General features: G+C 37.9%; 1 protein-coding gene across 2 annotated transcripts in view; it reads right to left on the bottom strand.

Annotated features, from left to right (window-relative positions):
• NOX4 (NADPH oxidase 4) overlaps positions 1–21,066 on the bottom strand; it is a 107,032-nt gene that overhangs the window by 59,529 nt on the left and 26,437 nt on the right. For both annotated transcript variants that reach the window (XM_085304367.1, XM_085304368.1), the window contains 3 exons: positions 16,629–16,857; positions 14,444–14,608; positions 14,232–14,294 (listed from right to left, as the gene is read on the bottom strand). In XM_085304367.1, coding sequence (XP_085160493.1) covers positions 14,232–14,294; positions 14,444–14,608; positions 16,629–16,857 — 457 coding nt within the window. The remainder of the gene's footprint in view (positions 1–14,231; positions 14,295–14,443; positions 14,609–16,628; positions 16,858–21,066) is intronic.

Raw genomic sequence — 21,066 nt, 5'->3', positions numbered from 1 at the left:
AATTAGACAGATGCACATTCAATGCCTTGACATCTCTCAAGTTTTTCTATAAAAAAATTGGTACAAAACCTTAGAGTCAGAATCATTTCACCAAGTTTTAGCCTTAAAAAAAAAAAAAAAAAAAAAAAACTTTTTGCTGAAAACCAGAGAGTTTTTGATTCAATGACAGAAGTTGACATTTTTGTGAAGAACGCCTTGCATTTTGGCACTAAGGGGTTTTAGCCAAAAAAAAAAAAAAAAAAAGGCATCAATGGAGGTAAACAGGCAAACTCTAGACAAGCAGGCTTGTACCTGCAGTGTTACCTGCCCACAAAATACCAAGACCAATTCTCCATACAAGAGAATGCAGTCTCTCCGTTAGAAAGTACACGCCACACAAATATCTGTTCTCCCACTAGGGCTTTGTAGCAGCCTCTAGCAGAGTTTAATTTTCAGTCTGGGCTGTACTAGGGTTCTGTGTTTCACAGGAGATTGAGTGATTTTCAYAGACCAACTATGCCAAGTCCCAGTTCAGCATATCTTCTACAAAAACTGTCTCYTGTCATTTCCTCCTTCCATTTAAGTTAATGGCAGAATATCTGTTGACTCTAGCCAGAAAAGGTTCAATCCTATTATCTTTTACATTACTCTTGTGACTAACTCCATTCTATGCAACTTTGAAAAATTATCCAATAAAAAAGAGATTTATTTCTCTTTATAGACTTTAGGAAGCCTGCTCTGATTCCCATAACAGTGTATGAAAGTTCCTCAGAGAGTTCTGGAAAAAATCTTATTGTGCTACTAAATCTTACCAGAAGAAACAAACCAGTCATCTAGACTATATCGAGCTATATCTCCCCAGTTCAAGAGAGACATAAAAAATTGGAGAGGGTTCATCAGAGAGCCACTGAAATGATCTGAGGGTTGATGAACCYGACATACAAAAAGAAGTCAAAGGGAACACATTTGTCTAGGCTAGAGAGGAGAAGGCTCAGAGGGATCTAATCACTGTCTTCCAAAACCTAAGAAGTAGCTCTAAGGAAAATGGAGGTACTCTCTTCAGAGAGATCCATGGTGACAGGAGAAGCAGCAAGGGGTACAAGTTTCCTCAGGGAAAAATCCAACTAATATAATAAAATACAAAGATACATGCATATATATATACATACATATATAAWTATGTGTGTAATAAAAATATTTTTCAACATAAGAGAAATTAAACACTGGAATAGGTTGCCCAGACAAATGGTGGCATCTCCCCTGCTGGAAATATTCAAGACTCAGCCYGACAGGTCCCTGGATAACCTAATCTAAGGCTCTGCTTTCGGGTTGGCACCGATAATCTTTAGAGGGCCCTTCCAACTTAAGGTTTTGCTATGACTCCATGATTCTGACTTTGAAATTTGTATTTATGTTTTTATTGTAAAGAATGGCAGAATACTTTACCTCTCTTATCTCCATAAACACAATAGACCTCTAAATTGTAGCTTTTTCCAGACTGTTGGAGAAAATATCCCAGACAGTTTAAGAAAATATTCAAAAATGAATTTTCAGAAGCTTAATCATGAAAGTAAACATCCATGCATAATAGGCCACTGTGCATAGTTACAAATGTAATGTAAATATCCTCTTATGTATTTAACTTTCTTCATGGAATCATAGAATCATAGAATAATTGAATTGGAAGGGACATCTGGAGATCATCCAGTCCATTCTCCCTGCTCAAAGCAAGGTCACATAGACCAGGTTGCTCATAACARTGTCCAGTTGGGTTTTAAATATCTCCAAGGATGGAGACTTCAAAACCTCTCTGAGTAACCTGTTCCAACATCCGACTGTCTTCCCAGTAAAAAAAGCTTTTCCTTATGTTTAAATGGAATTTCCGGTATTTCAGTGCCCATTGCCTCTTATCCTATCACTGGGCACCACAGAGGAAAGTCTGGCTCCATCATCTTTACATCTGCCCATCAGGTATGTATACACATTGATGAGATCCCCCTGAACCATCTCTTTTGTAGGCAAAAAAGTTCCAGCTTTCTCAGCCTCCCTCMTATGACAGATGCTCTTAATCATCTTAATCACCTTAATCATCTCTGTGGCCATTTGCTGGACTTTGTAGCCATTCACATGTCTGTGTCTCTCTTGTATCCAGTTTTGGACTCCCCAGTACAGCACTCCAGATGTGGCCTCATCAGTGCTGACWAGAGGGGAAGGATCACCTCCCTCAACTTGCTGGCAATGCTCTTCTTAATGCAGTTCAGGAGGTTGCTGGCCTTCTTTGACATAAGGGCAAACTGCTGGCTCATGTTCAGCTTCTGTCTACCAGGACTCCCAGGTTCCTCTCTGCAAAGCTGCTCTTCAGCTGGTTGGCCCCCTAGCTTGCCCTTGTGCCTGGAGTTCTTCATTCCCAGATAGAACACTTGGCATTTCCCTTTGTTGAACTTCATGAGATTCCTGTCAGCCCATTTCTCCAGCCTGTTGAGGTCCCTCTAAATGGCAGTACAACCAGCTAGTCTATCAGTCACTCTTCCCAGTATTGTATCATCTGAAAGTTTGTTGAGGGTGCAGGCTGTCCCATCATCTACGTCATTAATGRAGAGGTTAAACAGTATTGGTACCAGTATCAACCCCTGGAACACATTGCTGGTGACTGGCTTCCAACTGGACTTTGTRCCATTGATCACAACACCTACAACCAATTTTCAATCCACCTTATTGTCCAATTATCTCATCCATACTTCAGCAGTTTCTTCTATGAATTATAGCAGACAGCATCAAAAGCCTTGTGAATTGCTACATTATGTGAATTGCCATTTAACATATCTAAGTCTCTGAGCACCAATTACTTATAATTTGCCATATCTCTTYCTTAAAACACTGCATAGCTCAGCACTGATTCAAGATATTTATTCTAGTCAGCTCATACCTGTCAAAACTCACATGTATTCTCTGATCTGTGAAGTTAAAGTTAAGCACAAAGTGAAGTACCTTCTTGAATTGGAAATCAAGATAATAAGCACATGAGCTATAGTCAAATAAAGACAAAGTGGCCTCCGCAATGCATGATGTACTCCCTGCAGCTGTGAACAAAAAATGATAAAATTGTTTTAAAGACGTGTTTTGGCAAGTAGTACTTGGATGTTCTCCTGCTCCTTTTACTGTGAGAACCCTAAGAAATAATCTAGTGACTAGACTATTAACTGCACTGTGGCAAGAGTTGTAGGCAGCTGCTTATTTTTTCCTTAGTTCACAGCACACTGCCCAAAAGGAAATTGTTAATATTAGCTAATCTTGAAATAAAGGATATTTTTATCTTCTTTTTTCCTAAATAAACAATAGTTTCCAAACAGGCAAGTCACCAACCTGAAAATTCTGTAATAGGAGAGGACATTGGACATTATAGAATGAAAGGTCACAAGTGGTATGTTTTTCAGTAGATCTTTCTGCACCCGAAGAGCTGCAAATAAACTTCATTTGATGTACTCATTTGATTAAAATGCTACAGTACACAAATCAGCARTGCCAGATGAGTACAATTATGTGAAGCTATGTTAATCTTTTTCTAACCTCAAGCAATCTATGTCTTTAAAAAGTGAAAGATATTACGGGTGGCAACCTCTATGCTAAACAGGTTATCTGCTGGCATTTGGCCATCCTCCAACAAAAACCCAAAGACTGATGAATTCTGTTAAATTTAAGAGCTGTGCATATTTACACCCTTGAAGAAACCCAGCTATGTTTTTATCATTTGCAAGTTGATGGATTTCCCAAAGAGCTGTTAATCTAAAGTGTAGAGGTTTACAATACTTGTTTTTACTTTGTTGTTCTCTATGTTTCACATTAAAAGCAGTGAGGATAATATTTTATATGTAAACAAAACTTATGGAACACAGATAATTCTATCTTCTGAAGGAAAGCCCTCCGCCCCAACAAACTATATATGCTTTTTCCACTTTTTTCTAAGCGAACTAACATAAATGTAAATTATCACATAGGGAATTTGCAACAAACTCTGGAGAACTTCATGCTTATACATCAGCAAACAAATTAGAGTCACCAGTGGTTTTAATCCTGTTGTTTTGTTGCTAGGTGATTTTTGACTGAGATAGATTAAGACTATTATCCATATTTTAACTAATCTATGTTTAATTCAATACTGGATTAACACAGATTTGAAATGCATTTTATTTATCAGTTTTATGACTGTGGACAAGATTCTCTGTTCTCTTCTATGTCTTACTCTTGTATGAATACAAAATGAATGAACTAATTGCTATTAGATCATAGTGGCAACATTTTACACCTACTTTAAATAGGTAAATAAAGAAAATCTCCTGGAATTAACGAACAATGGATAAATCTGTGCATATCATACAACATACAGCAAATGAAAATATATTGTCAACATCTATGTTTAAAGCTTTGATTACCCAGAACATTTAATCTCATACAGGAACTTCACTGGTATCTACTCCTAAAGAAGAACGTTCTCTAGAACAAGAAACAGGACACTTTGTAGATGCGTTTTGCTGAGGGAGGTATGACACTTGAAATTTTTAAAAGTCCTGAGACAAAGAATACTATTTCAATTTGCTGGCTACTGGATTTTTTAACTGGTAAAAAAAATGGCAAGAATACTGCTATTAAAATTAATCTATTATATACTCTTTTTAGACATCAGCATGCAGGGAGGGAGAAAGTCAACAGCAAACTAGTATGCAAATGTAAAGAGGAAATGAAAGGGATGCCCAAGTTATGTATCGCAGTGTGGCTGCATGAGTAGAGCCCCATTTCAGTTCTTGTACTGCTGCGTATTTATCTATAGGCTGAGCAGTGCTGGAGATACTGCTCTCAAATTTATGCTCCACAGTAAGCACCAGCTTCCATTTTCGATGCCTACAAGGTGGTCTAAGCAGAGCCCAGAGTTATAAAGATAGTCATGCCACAACTGGAAGAACAAAGAGGAACCTCATCTTTGTCTAATCTCAGGAACTCATTGCAGAGTTTGTTCAAACAAAGGGAAACTACTTCAAAGAAGGTTTTCACTTAGAATCAAAGCATAGCTTTTTCCCAAATAAGGAATTTGCAGATATCTTGGTGGGTATTCCAAACAGCATCAAACAACTGATACATTTCAATGTCTCTGCCTGTCTGCCTGCCTGCCAGGGCGAAACAGCTGCACTGCGAATCTCCACTTCATCACCTCATCTTTACTCTAGAGTTAGATGGGCACTTACGCAGATCAAGAAAAACATATATAAGTAAGTTAATATAACTGATGTAACTGGGAGAGAGGCAGAACTGGGAAAGTGAACTAAACACAACCAACCTATCTTTCACCAAATTGGGAAAAAAAAAAAAGTTTTCGATTTTGTCAATCAACTTAAAAAAAAAAACAGAAAGAAAAAGAAAAAAGAAAAAAGCTTCAAAAGCTTAGCAAGCTGTTGCTTGTCTGGTTTCCTGCAAAACTGCTATAAACACTCCTAAAATGATTCATCTTGACACTAGAAAAATGAAGAGGAGTGATGACAAACACAGGCAGGCTATGTAAAGGTAGCCAAAAAATAGTAGCTAGACTTCAGTCTGACTCATAGGAGGTAAACTTTGTTACACTGGGCTACCCTTGTTTTAACTAATGAATTACGCATTTTAAGAAGCACATTTCAGGTGGCATAAAAATAAAAAGTTGATCTGAGCAGTTACTTTAAACACATTTCTGCCTGAGAGGTTGTGAGATTCTCTAAAATGGCTCTGTTCCATTTTGTTGTTTTTTTCCTTATTTCAGGTTCTTTTACAGATAAGAATTTGTCTGAAAGCTTTTCCTGTTAGAGACTTGGCCCTACAGTTATCCTAACTTAACTGGCAGACATCAGCAGACATTAACACACTTGAACCTAGGGAAATTCTAACCACAAAATGTGATTTAAGTCTCAAGGCTGTCCGGATGGTTGAGGCAAGACTCCCATGTCTTGAATACCCCTTGTTTCAGCCTGATCCCTCCCAGCTGCAGTAACATATCCCAAGCACTCTTCCCTTTCACTTTCCATCCTCTTCTTGTCCAACCCCAAACACCTGCAGTCTAGCTAGTGGAAAAAAACATGCCATACCACTGTGGGGTACTCAAGATGCATCCATGGTCAACTCATTTTGGTCATCTAGAGTCTAACTTCTTCTGTAATATAAACCACTAAGTTTCACCCACTAATTTCTGTGAGTCTGTAGTACAGAGTTCAGTATTTGCTACTTCACTCCCTGCAGTCTTCAGTTATTAAATTACTCAATGTTAAAAACAATCTTATTTTTAAGTTTGAATCTGTGAGCATTTGTTGCTGGATTTCACTATTGCACCAGAGAAAAACACAAATCTTTACAGTAGTAGATGTCTCAGGACTGTAAATAGACCAACAGTTTTAAATTTAAAGTATATTTTAGTTTTAAATGTCTTATAGCCAATGCTAGATTTCTGAAATCTAATTTCCAATGGTGTTCAGCACCTGTGACTGTGAAAGGTCAAAAGAATCCATGGAGATTCAAGTGCACAAATTCTGGATAAGATTTTTGTGGAGGCATTTGATACAGAGATTTCTCTGATACAGCATTTCTGAAAATACTGATAATATGAAATAACATTATCTGTTTTCTAATAAGTCTGTAATAGCCTGACCCCATAGAGTCTTGCTGCTACAGATGTACTGTCACACTTCTGGAGTCTAGTCAGTACATCTTCACCTTTGTAGTTTGACAAGGCAGAAACCTTGCTGATTCACCTTTGCCCCCGACAGATACATTACATTCCCTATAAAATAGCAAAAAATGTATCAATATTAATCCTAGTAATATTCAGCTTATAATTTACACACATCAAACAAGCTAGTGGGAAAAACATACCACAACCTTGTTGGATACTCAGGATATGAGTACTTGCTCCTGAAGGAACAAAAGGCAGCAGAGCAATGTTTCCAGCCAAAGGCTGCCTCTTCTCATCCTCAAGGGGTATCCTGACATGTCATTGAGCAACATTGCCATAGTAGAGTTGATGGCTGAACAAGGAAACTGGATGGCATGAAGGCTCCTTTCACCATCATCCCTGAGCAGAAACTGTGGGCCATCCTCAAGCTAAAGCTAAATTGTTCTCAATGGTGTGACATGCTCATGATGGTCAGTTCACCATCAGTTCAAGGAAAACTGCATCTCTTTGACTACTCTACCAGTATACACAGTATTTTACCAGGCTAAAGTGCAAATGCCAGCTAGACAGCTAGTCTTACTTTTAAGATCACAAGAGACATAGTGCTTCATTTCCTTTAATACTTTTTCCATATATTAACTGTATTCATGCTTAAAATTCCTAATTGTTTCATGCTGAAGTTGCTTGTTCACTTCCTAGATCTCTCTCTAACCTAGTCTAGAAACCAACCTAGAAGCACTGCCTCTGGTGGGACAAAACACACCTCTCTKCTACATTAAGTGGATGCTTGATATACTCTGCAAATTTACCTTTATAACACTAGAATATCCTCCATATAAATTCAAACTTGGGGAGAATTTAGGTAACAAGGTAATTAGTGGAAGTCATGGCAGCAAGGCACTTGAACACTGCACAGAATTTTTTCCCCTTTTGTCCAGTTCTGAATTTTCTATCTTTCTACTTAAGATTTTTTCATGGTTTCTTTAATTTATGTTTAGTTTTTAATACTTCTCTTTCTAACTTTTTGGATTTGCCCAATTTTTTTGCTTCATGCATAAATCTTTCCACATTAATTAATTTTCAGAAAAATACATTGGATGTGTATTTTTACCATTTATAAGAGATATTATCCATGGCTGTAGTTGGGAGCAAGGACTATTGCACAAGGCAGAAAATTCGACCAGTTTCCATACTGGTCAGTAAAAAAAAAAAAAAAAGTTGGGGTGAAACCCTAGCTATATGGAAGCTCCAAGAGGACCTCCAATACAATTAAAAGCTAGCAGATTCAAAACTGAAAGGAAATACTTTTTCCAAACACTGAGATTAAACTGTGGAATTACAAGATAAGCCCTTGCTTCAGCTCAAGTTTTATTTTTTGACTCAGGAAACTTTAACATGATTCGGAGGTTATTAATTTATTTATATAGTGTAACAAATTTTGAGAAAAACTGCTCATCAGAGGGCTCTGATACCTCTGTTTAAACTATCTGCTGAAGAATGATACAGGATTTAGTGAAATTATCTGTAATAATTTCTCAAAAGAAGTCAGATTTATAAATTTAAATGAAAGTGGAAGTTTACTTAGAATTTTTATGTAGGCTCCAAAATTATTAAACTGAAAACCAAACAAAAAAGCCTAAGAAAGCACTTAAATACATCTGACAGATTAGTCTATTCTATTTTTGTTTCACTTAAATTCTTTGTCAAACAGCTGCTATATTTTCTACTTGTATAAAAATCTATGGATTTTTTTAGTTTGCCAGCAAGATACTTCACCATATCTGCATTTCCCTAAATGCTCTGTAAATCAACTCAAAAAACCAAGTTCCATAACAATTTGCATAAGATATTTTACAAATCTTATTAGAATGTCATCAGGTTAGATTTTGTTTTTATTGCTTTTATCTGTCAGTATGAACTTAACTCTTGAAGTCCTCACACAATTGCCAGAAGTTTGCCTGAGCAAAAAAACCTTTTTTTTTTTTTTTTTTTTTTTTTTTTTTTCCTTATGTAGTTCAGAATCATTCAGAATCAGGCCCCTAGGCTTTTCCTGCTGTGCATAGTTTATTTCTCAGGTTTATGGTACAGGACACATGCTTCTTCAGTATCTCTTGTTTCACTTTTGAATGTGCATTCCTCAGAAGAAGCTCAGATTTAAAACTTCACTAGTGGACTATTAAAATTCCACTGCAGTCAATGGAAGACTTTTTAGTGATTTTTAAATCACTTCTGGATTATCCATGGATAAAGACAACCTTGGTTCAATAAAAAAATAAAAATAAAAATAATAATAAAAAAAGTTTTCCCTCACAAAATCAAATGTATCACTTGCTGTGACATTATTGTCTACACTCATGTATTATTTGCTGAGTCCTTTCTAACAAGGCATCAAACCCAAAGTTGTAAATGTCCACTAGGGTCATCAGCCTGTAATCTTAATATGCCTAGATCCATATACCAACTCAACCTACATGGAGATGGAAAAAGGATAAGGAAAATTCTTATATAAAAGGCTATAGGAAACAAAAAAATCCTCAAAGGTTTAAAATGCATAAATAAGTAATAGTTCAGAGACATTTAGGTACAGTACTATAATTTGTCGTGTGCATTCAGAAACCTCCTTCAGGTAATTTTCTTACTTACTCAGGAATGAGTAATGAACTTAATGTTTCTCTGCTCTGCTTGGTGTTCAGTAATTATTGACTTACAGATCTTTATAGTTGGATACAACTAATCAAACAAGATTTTCTTTCTCCATAATAAATATTTGGATTTTGTCTATAAATTTGAATATCTGTATATGCAAACATGTCTTCTCTCTTCCTCAAAACTCGGTTTCAAGTTAAGATACACACAAACTTGCTTCCTAAAATTGGTACATGCAACAAACCACAAAGAAAGGTTTTGTCCCTCCATGCACATGAGCAAAGAATTCAAATTTGGTCTAAGCCCTGCAGGATTTTTTTCTTATTCATACAGAACTGCATTGTGGAAGGAAAGGAAGAAAGACATTGCATTACTGGTTTGATCTTCTTCAAATTAAACCATCTAGATAGAAACACCTGGGAAGAAATAACACCGTGCATTAGYACAGGTTGGGGGCCAACCTGCTGGAGGGCAGCTCTGCAGAGAAGGACCTGGGAGTGCTGGTGGATGACAAGGTGACCATCAGCCAGCAATGTGCCCTTGTGGCCAAGAAGGTCAATGGTCTCCTGGGGTGCACTGGGAAGAGTGTTGCCAGCAGGTGGAGAAAGGTGATCCTGCCCCTCTACTCAGCCCTGCAGAGGCCTCATCTCGAGTCYTGTGTCCAGTTCTGGGCTCCCCACGACAAGAGAGACATGGAGCTACTGGAGAGAGTCCAGCGTAGGGCTACAAAGATGATCAGAGTGCTGGAGCACCTGCCCTACGAGGAACAGCTGCAAGAGCTGGGCCTCTTCAGCCTGGGCTAGAGAAGCCTGAGGGGGGATCTTATCAATGTGTATAAGTACCTGGAGGGAGGGTGTCAAGGGGACGGGGACAAACTCTTTTCAGTTGTCCCATGTGACRGGRCAAGAGGCAATGGGCAGAAATTGAAGCACAGGAAGTTCCGCCTGACCGTGAGGGGGAATTTTTTCCCTGTGAGAGTAACAGAGCACTGGCACAGGTTGCCCAGAGAGGTTGTGGAGTCTCCTTCTCTGGAGATCTTCAAGGCCCGCCTGGATGCAACCCTGTCTAACATGTTCTAGGTGACCCTGCTTGAGCAGGGGGGTTGGACTAGSTGATCTCCAGAGGTCCCTTCCAACCTTACTGATTCTATCACAGGATAGAATAATGCCCTATGTAAAATAAATAAATTAGACATAAGGGGGTACTAGACTGAAAATTTTCCACTCACTGTTACATAGCATAGTAACAGCAGTCAATTTTTATGATGATTTTGAACAGACATTGGGGAAAGCAGTATGGTAAAATATGTTCAACAGAAAGCCTTTGTTAAAGGAAGGACAGAGACAATGRAGCATTGAAAAGACAATGGACAACTGTAGACAATATGAAGCTAATGACCCGCTGTAAAATACCTAGAACTAGCCAAACAGGTCACCAGCAGGAATCCTAGGTTCCCAGTTATCCATTCTTTACTATTCCAAGCATTTTAAATTAATAACAAAGCCAAGGAAGAAACATGGGTGAAAAAAACAGGTAGAAGGACACTTCAGAAGTTCCAGAATATCACCTTCCATGTCAGTTATGAGACAAAACCTGGATCTGAGTGCCTGGACCTCACAGTGTGCAAGTGACATGAAGTCTCTGACTGCAGATTCAAATCACAGATTAGTAAAAAAGCCAGACTGGCAATTCTGAGTCAGCAGTGCCATGATTTGTCCTTCTCTAAATCCATGTGTGCATTTTGCACTTATGACCTCTACTCATTCTTTCAATTAGCAAGGTGAATAATGCTGTTAATTAAAAACAGAAAATAGACACCATCGCATGTATTTTTTAAATGAAGGCTGCCTCTTTTTATTCACTTGGTAAGATTCACAGCTCCCTCTGGCTCTGAGTGAAACAATCGGGAGCTTTGCCAGAGTTCAATGGGAATATGTTCAGGCCTTTATATAGGAAACCTCCCAGGGTTTCCCTCCAGCAAGCATTACATGTAAGACAAAGCTAAACTGTAAATACTACAAAACTTTGGAAAGAAAAGGGATTAGTGAAACATGTGTGTGTCTTCTCCACGCCTGCTCACTCCTTTCTTCCCACTTCTGCTTATAGTCCTTGCTTAGAGTACAGTGACGTGCATGAGCTTGCCATTACTCCTCGTCTTTTAAGCAAGACTCCAGGCACATTGTGATACATCAGAAGCTTTGATAGGATGTCAGATATACCCTAAGCAGTACAATGGCAACTTCCTGCCACGTGGCAGGTGTAGGACAGGTACTTGTCTTCTCCTTCCTACCACAGAACTTGTTCCAGGCTGCTGGGGAAGAAGGCTGCAGCGTTTCCCTTAGGTTTGCCGCAGTTATTGCTGCATTGCACTGCTGACATCTGCAGCCTCACTCCCCCTTTACSCTGCTCTCCCTATGGCTCTGAGCCCATACATCATGATGCTCATACATCAGCCTAGAAAAATAACCCAGAGATTATAGCCATTGAATAAAAGAAGCAGGAGTAGTTTTCCAACTTGTTTGGTAACTACAGGTGGGTCAGATGGGAGCAGAAAAATGTATTGAGTTAAGATATTGTTTACACACTCTAAAAGCACAGTGCCATGTCTAGCATCATTTTAAAAACAAAACAAGCTTTCTAGCAGCACAACAGCCCAAGACACATTCCATGACTAAGAAAGACATGTGGAAATGACTGTCCCCTGCTTAGACTGGGCAAGAAGATGGTCATAAACCTAGACATTTCAAGTCATTATTCTGCTATACAACTGCTTTCTACCCAGTAACAGTACTGTCTCCAGTAAAACTGATGCTCTACTGACATATGTTTGTGGCAATAAAAACGAAACTCAATAACTCAGTAGAAACTTCATATCTTATAACAATTAAAACAAGTATATGATCTTTAAGGATATGCTATTATGCTGAACGACATCACTGTACTTTAAAGAATTATGTATTGACCATGAATAGAAATTGCCAGTTCTGATATTACAAGTTTAAAATATAATGCATTGTGCATGAGTGGAAATTGCTATTTCTAACATTATTTAATATATAATTGTAAAAAATACACACACTGTAATTTAACAGCTAGACTTGTGTATCTAACTGAAATAAACTGCACAATATCTGACCATAAATGAGTTGTTTATACTCATTAAAAAACTCAGAACAACAGATCTATTTTACATAGCTCTCAGATCTAAAAGTTTTCATGCAAAAATCTTTTTTTCCCTAAATTACAGGCAGTATTATGATATGCCTTTTTAACTAGTGTATGAAAACCTCAACTTGTGTGAAAAATCTGATTTGAATAAAACATTCAATTTAACTTCATCCTAASATCTAGCTCAATAGGCCCATTATAGCAGTCTCTATTCTCACTAAAACTCCCATGGGGGGGTGTGGGAGAAAAGTTTTGCTAGAGAAAACACTACGGCTGAATCAGGTCTTATATTCTGTGATGGCATTATTTCTGAAAATTAATATAACACAATCCATTATTTTCCTAATATAAGAAGATCAAATCTTTATAAAATGTCCCGTATCTTCCAAACTACATARCTACTAACAATGATCAAATTATTACTACTATTTCCACTGAATTAGTAAGAAAACAAGAGCATAAAATTTTGAGATTAAGGTTTAAATGATATATATAGAACAGGAGTAACTCCATCACCAGTGCATAACTACTGTTAAAAGCAATCTAAGACTTGTGCTGTGTGCTTTAAATTTACCTTCCAATTGCTAAATTAATAAAAAATTGAAAGAAATAGTGATTAAACCATTCTACACAAAAAATAACCCAGCTACCATCCCATGGATAGTGCAACACACATCTTTTTTCAGCACTGCACTTCTGGTTATTTTTAGGCACTATACAGAGGAAGGCCTCAATTATTGCCTACTGGAGTTAACAACGGATAAATAACACATGCCTCTGCTTTTTACTGGTAATCATAGTAGCCAGAAAAACTTCATATAATATAGGCTTCATTCCGCTTCTCTTTCAAATGCAAAACTCTGCACTTGGCTTCAAGTCATCATTTGCCTATGTCAAAAGGAAGAGCTTTTTACCACACCAGCACAAATATTCTTTCTTGGCTTACACTAAGCCATGGAAAGGCAGATTTCCTTAACCAAGATTCACTGCCAGATTTACAGTACAAACTTAATTTCTGGTGAAAGTTAGATTTACAAACATTTTGTTTTAGCATCTACTAGGCCTCTGCACTGCTCACTCCTGCAGAGCTTCAAGTATATTTAAATACAATTTCACTTTATTCCAGTCTTTCTGGATCATGAGGTCTCATTCTAGCTAGACTGAGCTAAATAAGTAATAATCCCAAGGTTGTATGACTTCACTGGTATATTAAGAGATATATTAGTGACTTGAAGTAATGTAAAAATAAAGCAGAAATCTTTTTTTAAAACATTTTTTTAGACTTGATGTGCTTCTAACTTTGTTCGAAAAAGGCAATTGAGGGAATGCCTATTCATTTTACTGAATAGCAAAAATGACAGAAAATGACAGAAAATTCATTAGAATTTGTGCTCATTCTGCACTAAGGTCTACAAACAGATGGCTGAACCCTCTTTTATTTGAAACTGAATGATCAAAATCACATGGATTTTATTTATTTATTTATTATTGTTTTACACTTATAGAAGACTTTGAAAAAGTTCTCATTACAATTTTCTCAGCAGTGCAGAAAATTAAGTATGTATTGAGTACTGTCATACATAATAACCATGCTATTTCATATTCATTGTTACCCTTATAAATGAAACATAAGCTCTTCTGAAGGGAATTTTCACCTTGAAGGCAATGGAGACCATTTGCTCACCAGATATAAATAAATGGGAAAGTACCTGAAAAAAACTCATTATGTCAAAGTAAAAGGATTTCTTACCATTGTAAGGGTGAACGGATGGCTTTCTAGTGCTGACACTCTTGGACAGTGTAGAATAACATACTGAAATAAAATCAGCCAAAGAAAAAATAAATGATGGAAGAGATAGGTTCAAAACATTCTGTGGTTGGTTAGTATATAATAAGTGGAAATCATCCCTATAGATAATGTTATCTGAACAGCAGTGATTTTTTAGGGACATATTAACTCACCTGCCCAGGCCTTGCTTTAAAGTTGACTTTCATCATCCTCACTTCAAGGACGTTGGATGGATGGCTTATCACTGAAGTTATTGTGACCGGTTTATTACTGCGGATGTAGCGGTACAGCCTTTCTACACAATATAAGCACAAAGGTCCAGAAATCCAAAACCACGTCTAAGAGAGAACAGCAGCATATTACACTAAGGACTTTTCATTGTATTTCTTCTAATTTCACAGTAATGCAAGTAGTTGCAGGACCTCATTTCATACCTATCTGCTGGGTTGTGTTTTGGTCACAAGTAATCTCCCATCTCTCTACATGCAATCTAAGCTCATTATGGGGGCTTAATCAGTCTAACTGGCAGCATCATCCACAAGCACAAATGATTTCAATCATAAAACTAATCAGGAACAAAATGCTAATGTCCTCATTTGCAACCATGTTACTCTAATTTTATGTACTTAGATTACAACCGATTTCAGCAGTGAATGACACAGTACATTTACTGTTTCAAAATCTAAATGACCAAAGTGTTATAAAACTGGTTAACCTTTAAGCACAAACACTTATGAGTTGCAATATTATTTGACTATTACCTTCATTTGATCATCAGTTATAGGCAAAAAAAATAAGAAACAATGTCTGTGTTATAGAATTTATGCTTGCAGTAAGTTAAAAGAACATTATAGGCAAGGGAAAGAAATAGGCAGGATTCATTTTTCCCTGTGGAAAACGTGTAGCTAGACAAATTGTGCCCTGAATGCGCCCATTTCTCTGCATTGACTATAAAGCAAACCCAGTGTGCCTAGCTGGAGATATTTGCAGCTGTTAGCTGAATCCCATCCTAAAAGTCAATTAGCAAGAGCTTATGGCAGAGCTAACAATTGACTCCACATCTGCTAAGTCACTCAAGTCAGGACACTGGAAGTGCCCTAGTCATTCATCCATCTTCCCATCCCAACTTTTAAAGTTGCACATTAGCATCTCTTGTTTACCAGAGCATTTATTTCCTCAAGCATCTCTGTCTGTAAAAATTTGAGTAGCTCACAAGCCCTAAGAGCAATGCAAACTTTGTTTTGGACTTGGTATCTCTAAGTGCATCCAAAAAAGTTCTAAAATAAAGTTACCAGCTGCCAGGAGAACATCAAGTGACTATTTCTTTCTATGGCATTTCTTTTCACATAGATAGCTTTAAAGCATATGTCTTTAGCTTCAAAGAAGACACTATTTGATGTTCTATAGGTCATACATACGGAGCTAGATACACATTGAGACTTGAAATTCAGGTGCAGTAGCACAACAAGTTACAAATTCAAAGGATCCTGTTGTACGACATAAGTGTATCATTGACTACTTATTGCTATTACATGCTCCTTAGTAAAATGGGGTCCCACAGAAGATATTAAGGGTCATTTATGTTCTACAGAAAATAATGATAATAATAGAAACCCCTGTGAAGTCTGTTACGGGATCATTTTGAACACTGGGCCTTAGCTTTGTGAGCTCAGTATTCCCAAAGTTCCTCGGGCTATCTTTCAACATAGCCCAGCTCACCTTTCCTCAAAAGGGATGATAAAATTTAGATGAAGAAAAACTCCTGCCGCCAGACATGCAGAAACAAAAGGAAAACAGAAAAAGAAAAGGCAATTTTATACCCATTGTCATTATATTCATTTACTCATACTACATATAACATTATTCCCTGCAAACAACAGGCTACCCTGTCACAAAGCCAAACCGAAAACAACTGCATCCCGGAAATGTGTATTAGCCATTGCATCTGCATGGTAAAAAAGGGAACAAGTAGTGTTTGATTATTTCAATTAGCTGCTGCACTCACAATGCTTACAAAAGGACTGTGTGAATATGTTATATAAATACTAAGTTTGATTTGAAGTGCTATGCTGTAATTTAGAATCACATTTATAGCAACATCAATACGTGTCTTATCATGTAGTAAAAAAGGGAATATTTTAGAGCAAATCTCTTGACATTTTTCCATCCTATTCTATACACCACACTGTTACGCAATTCAAGGTTTAAAACAGATTGTTTTTTCCTCATCAAACCTGAAAGGATTTTAATAATGTTTTACATTATTAAAACATCTCTGGAAAAGCAAATATTAGTGGTTATGGCTGACTGTAAGACTTGGCATGGCTTGTAATACCTGAAACGTCGGATCATACAGACCTCTGGGAAGTGCGACTGGAACTTGGGTTCCTCGGAACAAATTCTCACAAAGTTATTTTGTACAAAGGGTTCTGACACTGGTAAGTCCTCTGGGAAAGGCTCAGTAGTGTAGTCAGGAAACGTCTCTTCAAAATCCTTTGGCACCGACATATTCTCTTGGAGTGTTTTGTTAGGATTAAAGCAACCAGGAGGGTGTTCCTCTAAGTTAGACTGGTACTTGAGCACTCCCCTACAGGAACAGAAAAATAACAAAGACACTGAAGCAGCAGTCAAAGCCAACCAGCTTCTCTTAATTTGAAGAGGATTTCAGAAAGTAGTCCTAAGGCTCATTGTCTATATGGATTTTTATTTAGTTTGTTTTCAGGACTTTCAATGAGATTGAAGCTTTGCAACAATAGATCCCTCTTCCACTAAAGGCAAGGTTTAACTTTTCCAGCTCACTCGCACTCCCTCACTGAACAGCCTCAAGCTGAAAATTGCCTGAAATGGGAGACACTCTGGGAGCCTTGAAGAAAAATTAAATAATCACATTTCCAGTTCAATCACACCCAAGCTATTTTCATTCCTCTTCCCTATAGTCACTAAGCCCTATTTTTTAAGGCAATCTGCAGTAGAAGTGTCCTAAGTTGCCAACTCATAAACTGCAGGAATGTTCCCACCACTTGGTGTTTATCAGGTTCACACACAACGGAATGATCTGTAAGCATTACTGCTCCTTTGAATATCACCTTGTCAAATGGAAAGAAGGAAAAAGAAAGTTCTGCATGAAAGCCAAGGAACCAATCTTGCAATTTATCTTGTGGGGTCTGTGCTTGTCTTTTAGGTTAAAGTTAGATTTATATTAAAATGAAGTGAAAATCTTGCAATTGCAGCTAGAAACTAAGAAATGGAAACCTGAGACACTCTGGGATATCTCAACGCATGTATGAATCATTCAAAAAGGGAAAGAATCGATAATAATAGTAATGAGTAAGAATATGTATTTGATGACAGTAAWATCGTAAGTAAGAATACTTGAAAAACAAAGGGCTAAATGACAGCTGGGTAGGACATTGCCAGCTAGAAAATAAGGCACATTGGCATAATGACTGCTGAGATTTGCCTTCTCAGTGCTAGGCCATGTGGAGAAGGCTCATCTCAAGTATATGTTCCAAGTATAAGGCTACACGCTCCCCCCTCCATACACATGCAGCAGCAGCAACAGTGATAGTGTCTAATTCACAAGAACAGAGAGAAGTAGAACATAAGCAATATTCCCAAGTTAAATGGGCTCCAGCAGGCTACTGGCAATCTTCCCAACTGAAATGCAGTCCTGACAGCCAGCAATAGGCTTCCAGCATGGTCCAGTGAATAAGGCAGTTTGGAACTTAAACCTGCTCACTCCAAATTTCATGTTTGACTCTGGGCAAATCACTCAGGAATTGTCTGTACGCCTAGATCCAGGTTTCTGTCTACATTTATTGCCTGATCATCCCTATCACTCACATCTGGCAACACTGTTGGTCATCCCATATTTGCAAAATGACAGATACTCCTGGTACTATGCTAGCTCCCTGCTCCATAAACATTACAGTGCCTCATGGGTTTAGCTGGAAAACACAGCACATGTAATATTCTTTCGATTAGTTCCAACCCCAGTAAGTGTGCTGACCAGCTGCTCTCTCAGGTTCTCTGGCCTCATAACATTCAAAAGAGTAATTAAAATTTTCCTTGTGACATGAATATCTGAACTGCAAACACAAGCATCTCCTCTAGCAATCTCCAGCTTGTTTAAACTATTACAAAAATGCTAACTGAGCAGCAAACTGGGATGACAAAGCTGTCTGTAATGCCAGCTGCAATGACTTCCATTTCTGAAGCTGCTGAGGAAAGGCAAGCCATCTCACACACCCGAGACCAGTTCCCAGAAAGGCTGTGTTCTGTACAACTCTAAGGAGCCTGACATATATCCTCATGTACTTATTTGGTATAATAGCTGATTTTTTAAAAGCTCAGTGTGGATGTCACTAAGTAGGAGACAGACATCTTCTGCAAAGAAAAAATGGGAGAGAGAGAGGAAGGGCAAATCATAMCAAAGTGGCTGATAGGCTGAGCAACAGAATACAGGCTATTGGTATGGGCATGCATCAACATCTGACCCAATTTTCAACTCCCTAAATGGAGACAACAGCATRGTTCTGCCTCACAAAATACTGGATGAGAAGATGCTTAAATGTATGACGGACACATACACACCTTTGACAGTGGATGATGACATTCACTTCTGGCTAAGAGTTGGAAAACATATTACTGTTTCTTGAGATTGTTATGATGATAAGCTAGACATCAATGGTCCTAGATGTCTTTAAAAGGAATTACATTACTCCTATCTTCTCATCCATCTTCAGCTGCTAGACTTAAGGTGAGTTGCCTGAGGGGGTCCTCAGTATACTAAAGACCAATGTGTGAGTGGAATCTTAAGAATTTTTACACTTCAGAAAATAAATCCTTGGATAACCACAGCAATAGCACAAAGGCCTAATTCTCAGCTGCTGTGAACCGGCATAACTCATTTAACTCCAAACAGAGCAATATTAAGTTTTTGCCAACTGAGGATCTGGTTCCAAATATTTTGTAGCTCTTTACATTGGTAATAGAAACACGTAATTTGTATTTTTAACAAACTATTTCTTGATGTTGCTATCACTGTCTTAAAATATAGATAAATTCTTGTGATATGCATCAAGCCTTAAGCCACTAAAATATTTGAAAGACACATTGCAAGAAGCACAAGAGCAAGAAAAATCTTTAAGGATAATTCTCTGAAAGATTCTCCTSTCCTTTAGGGTAGGGATGAAAGAACAAACCAATCACATATGACAGATGAATTATGTCATGTAATGCACTGCTTAGCATTGCTTGGTTACCCTGAAAAACAGGATGGTATGAAAACATACCCATAACAGTTTGAATAAAACAAGAACATAGGAAAACTGTGGAGATATTCAAAAGGAAAGACTTCAAGATAGGCAAATCTGCACCCAATCTGCCTATGGAAATCATAGAATCAGTAAGGTTGGAAGGGACCTCTGGAGATCACCTAGTCCAACCYCCCTGCTCAAGCAAGGTCACCYRGAGCATGTTAGACAGGGTTGCATCCAGGCGGGCCTTGAATATCTCCAGAGAAGGAGACAAAGGACTCATCTGGGATTATGAACCTGGGGCCTCTCCATATCCTAAGCAAGAATCATACCCCTCGACCAATGAGCCACCATAATGCCTTGCACTGAAGAATAACTGATCATTTGTCTGTAAATGTCTAAGACACGACATTTAGAGGTCACACAAATGTAGGTTTCTAAGCTTTCTTCAGCTTATCTGAATATAGATCTTTATAGCAGCAGGTCAGTTGGAGTAGTCTCCAGGCTCCATTGACTACATTCATTAGAACTCACTGGACTATAATGGGAAATAGACACTTAGAAAACATGYAGAGATCTAAATTTAGGTGTCTTAGTACTGTACTGACTCCCACTCTCAATGAATCATTCTTCCTTCGCTTTTATCTGGCATTCAGCTCTTTTAGRCTCATACTGAAAGGTTTTACAATTCAGTACTGAGGCCTGTACAAGGAGATACTTCTTTAGTACTCCATGCCATGGTTTGTGAATTTCTCCAACTAGAYCTTTCATGACAATGTGCCTAGGAAAACAGTGAGCAAAGGACAAGACTAGCGAAGGAGATTTAAACTGGGCATTAAAAATACTAGGAAGGCAATCAATGCAACAGATTGTCTGAGGTTAGAAAGTCTAAGTTACCACATGCTTTCAAGATGACATCTGTCAGGAATAATTTAGGAAAGTTCATCCTGTCCCAGGATGAGGAGAATAGATCAGCTCCAAGTCCCCCWGTCCCATGAACAAGAGCTATGCCACAGCAAAAAGTCCACAGAACAATTAGAATTTTGTCCAGGAGTTTCAATTGTTTTGAACTCATTATTTGAATTCACCAGGTCTCAAGCTGAGTTTGTTTCGCTCAACAACATTATTCCTACCGAGATCTGGCTAGGCCTAATTACCTTTCACTGTTTACTTTAAACAACAGGGCTCAGTGTCACACAGACATTCCAGCACTCCATGTTTCAGTAGATGTTTGATGACATGGAGAAATTAACCTCACTCAAATACATCCCTTCCCTGGACCAATGTCTGCACTTCTGTCTACAGACAACTGCACTGATGTTAATGGACTAGATTTTCACATGGCATAGCTCATGGAAGCTGCTTTGTCTTGCAGTAGAGCTGGGCCTGTTTGAGCCAGATACATATCTGACCAAAATGAATCAGTTTGTTGGTGTGTGAACACTGTTACAACATTCATATAATATCGCTAGGAAGAAAAACTAGCAAATTCTGTACCAGAACAAGGAGAAAATTAGAGGGCTTTCCTTCCATCTCCT

Source organism: Rhea americana, unplaced genomic scaffold (genome assembly GCF_003343005.1).
Source record: "Rhea americana isolate MKP2758 unplaced genomic scaffold, rheAme1 scaffold_208, whole genome shotgun sequence".
Taxonomy (NCBI): domain Eukaryota; kingdom Metazoa; phylum Chordata; class Aves; order Rheiformes; family Rheidae; genus Rhea; species Rhea americana.
The sequence above is the reverse complement of the archived record's forward strand: the minus strand, read 5'-3'. Positions and strand labels throughout refer to the sequence as shown.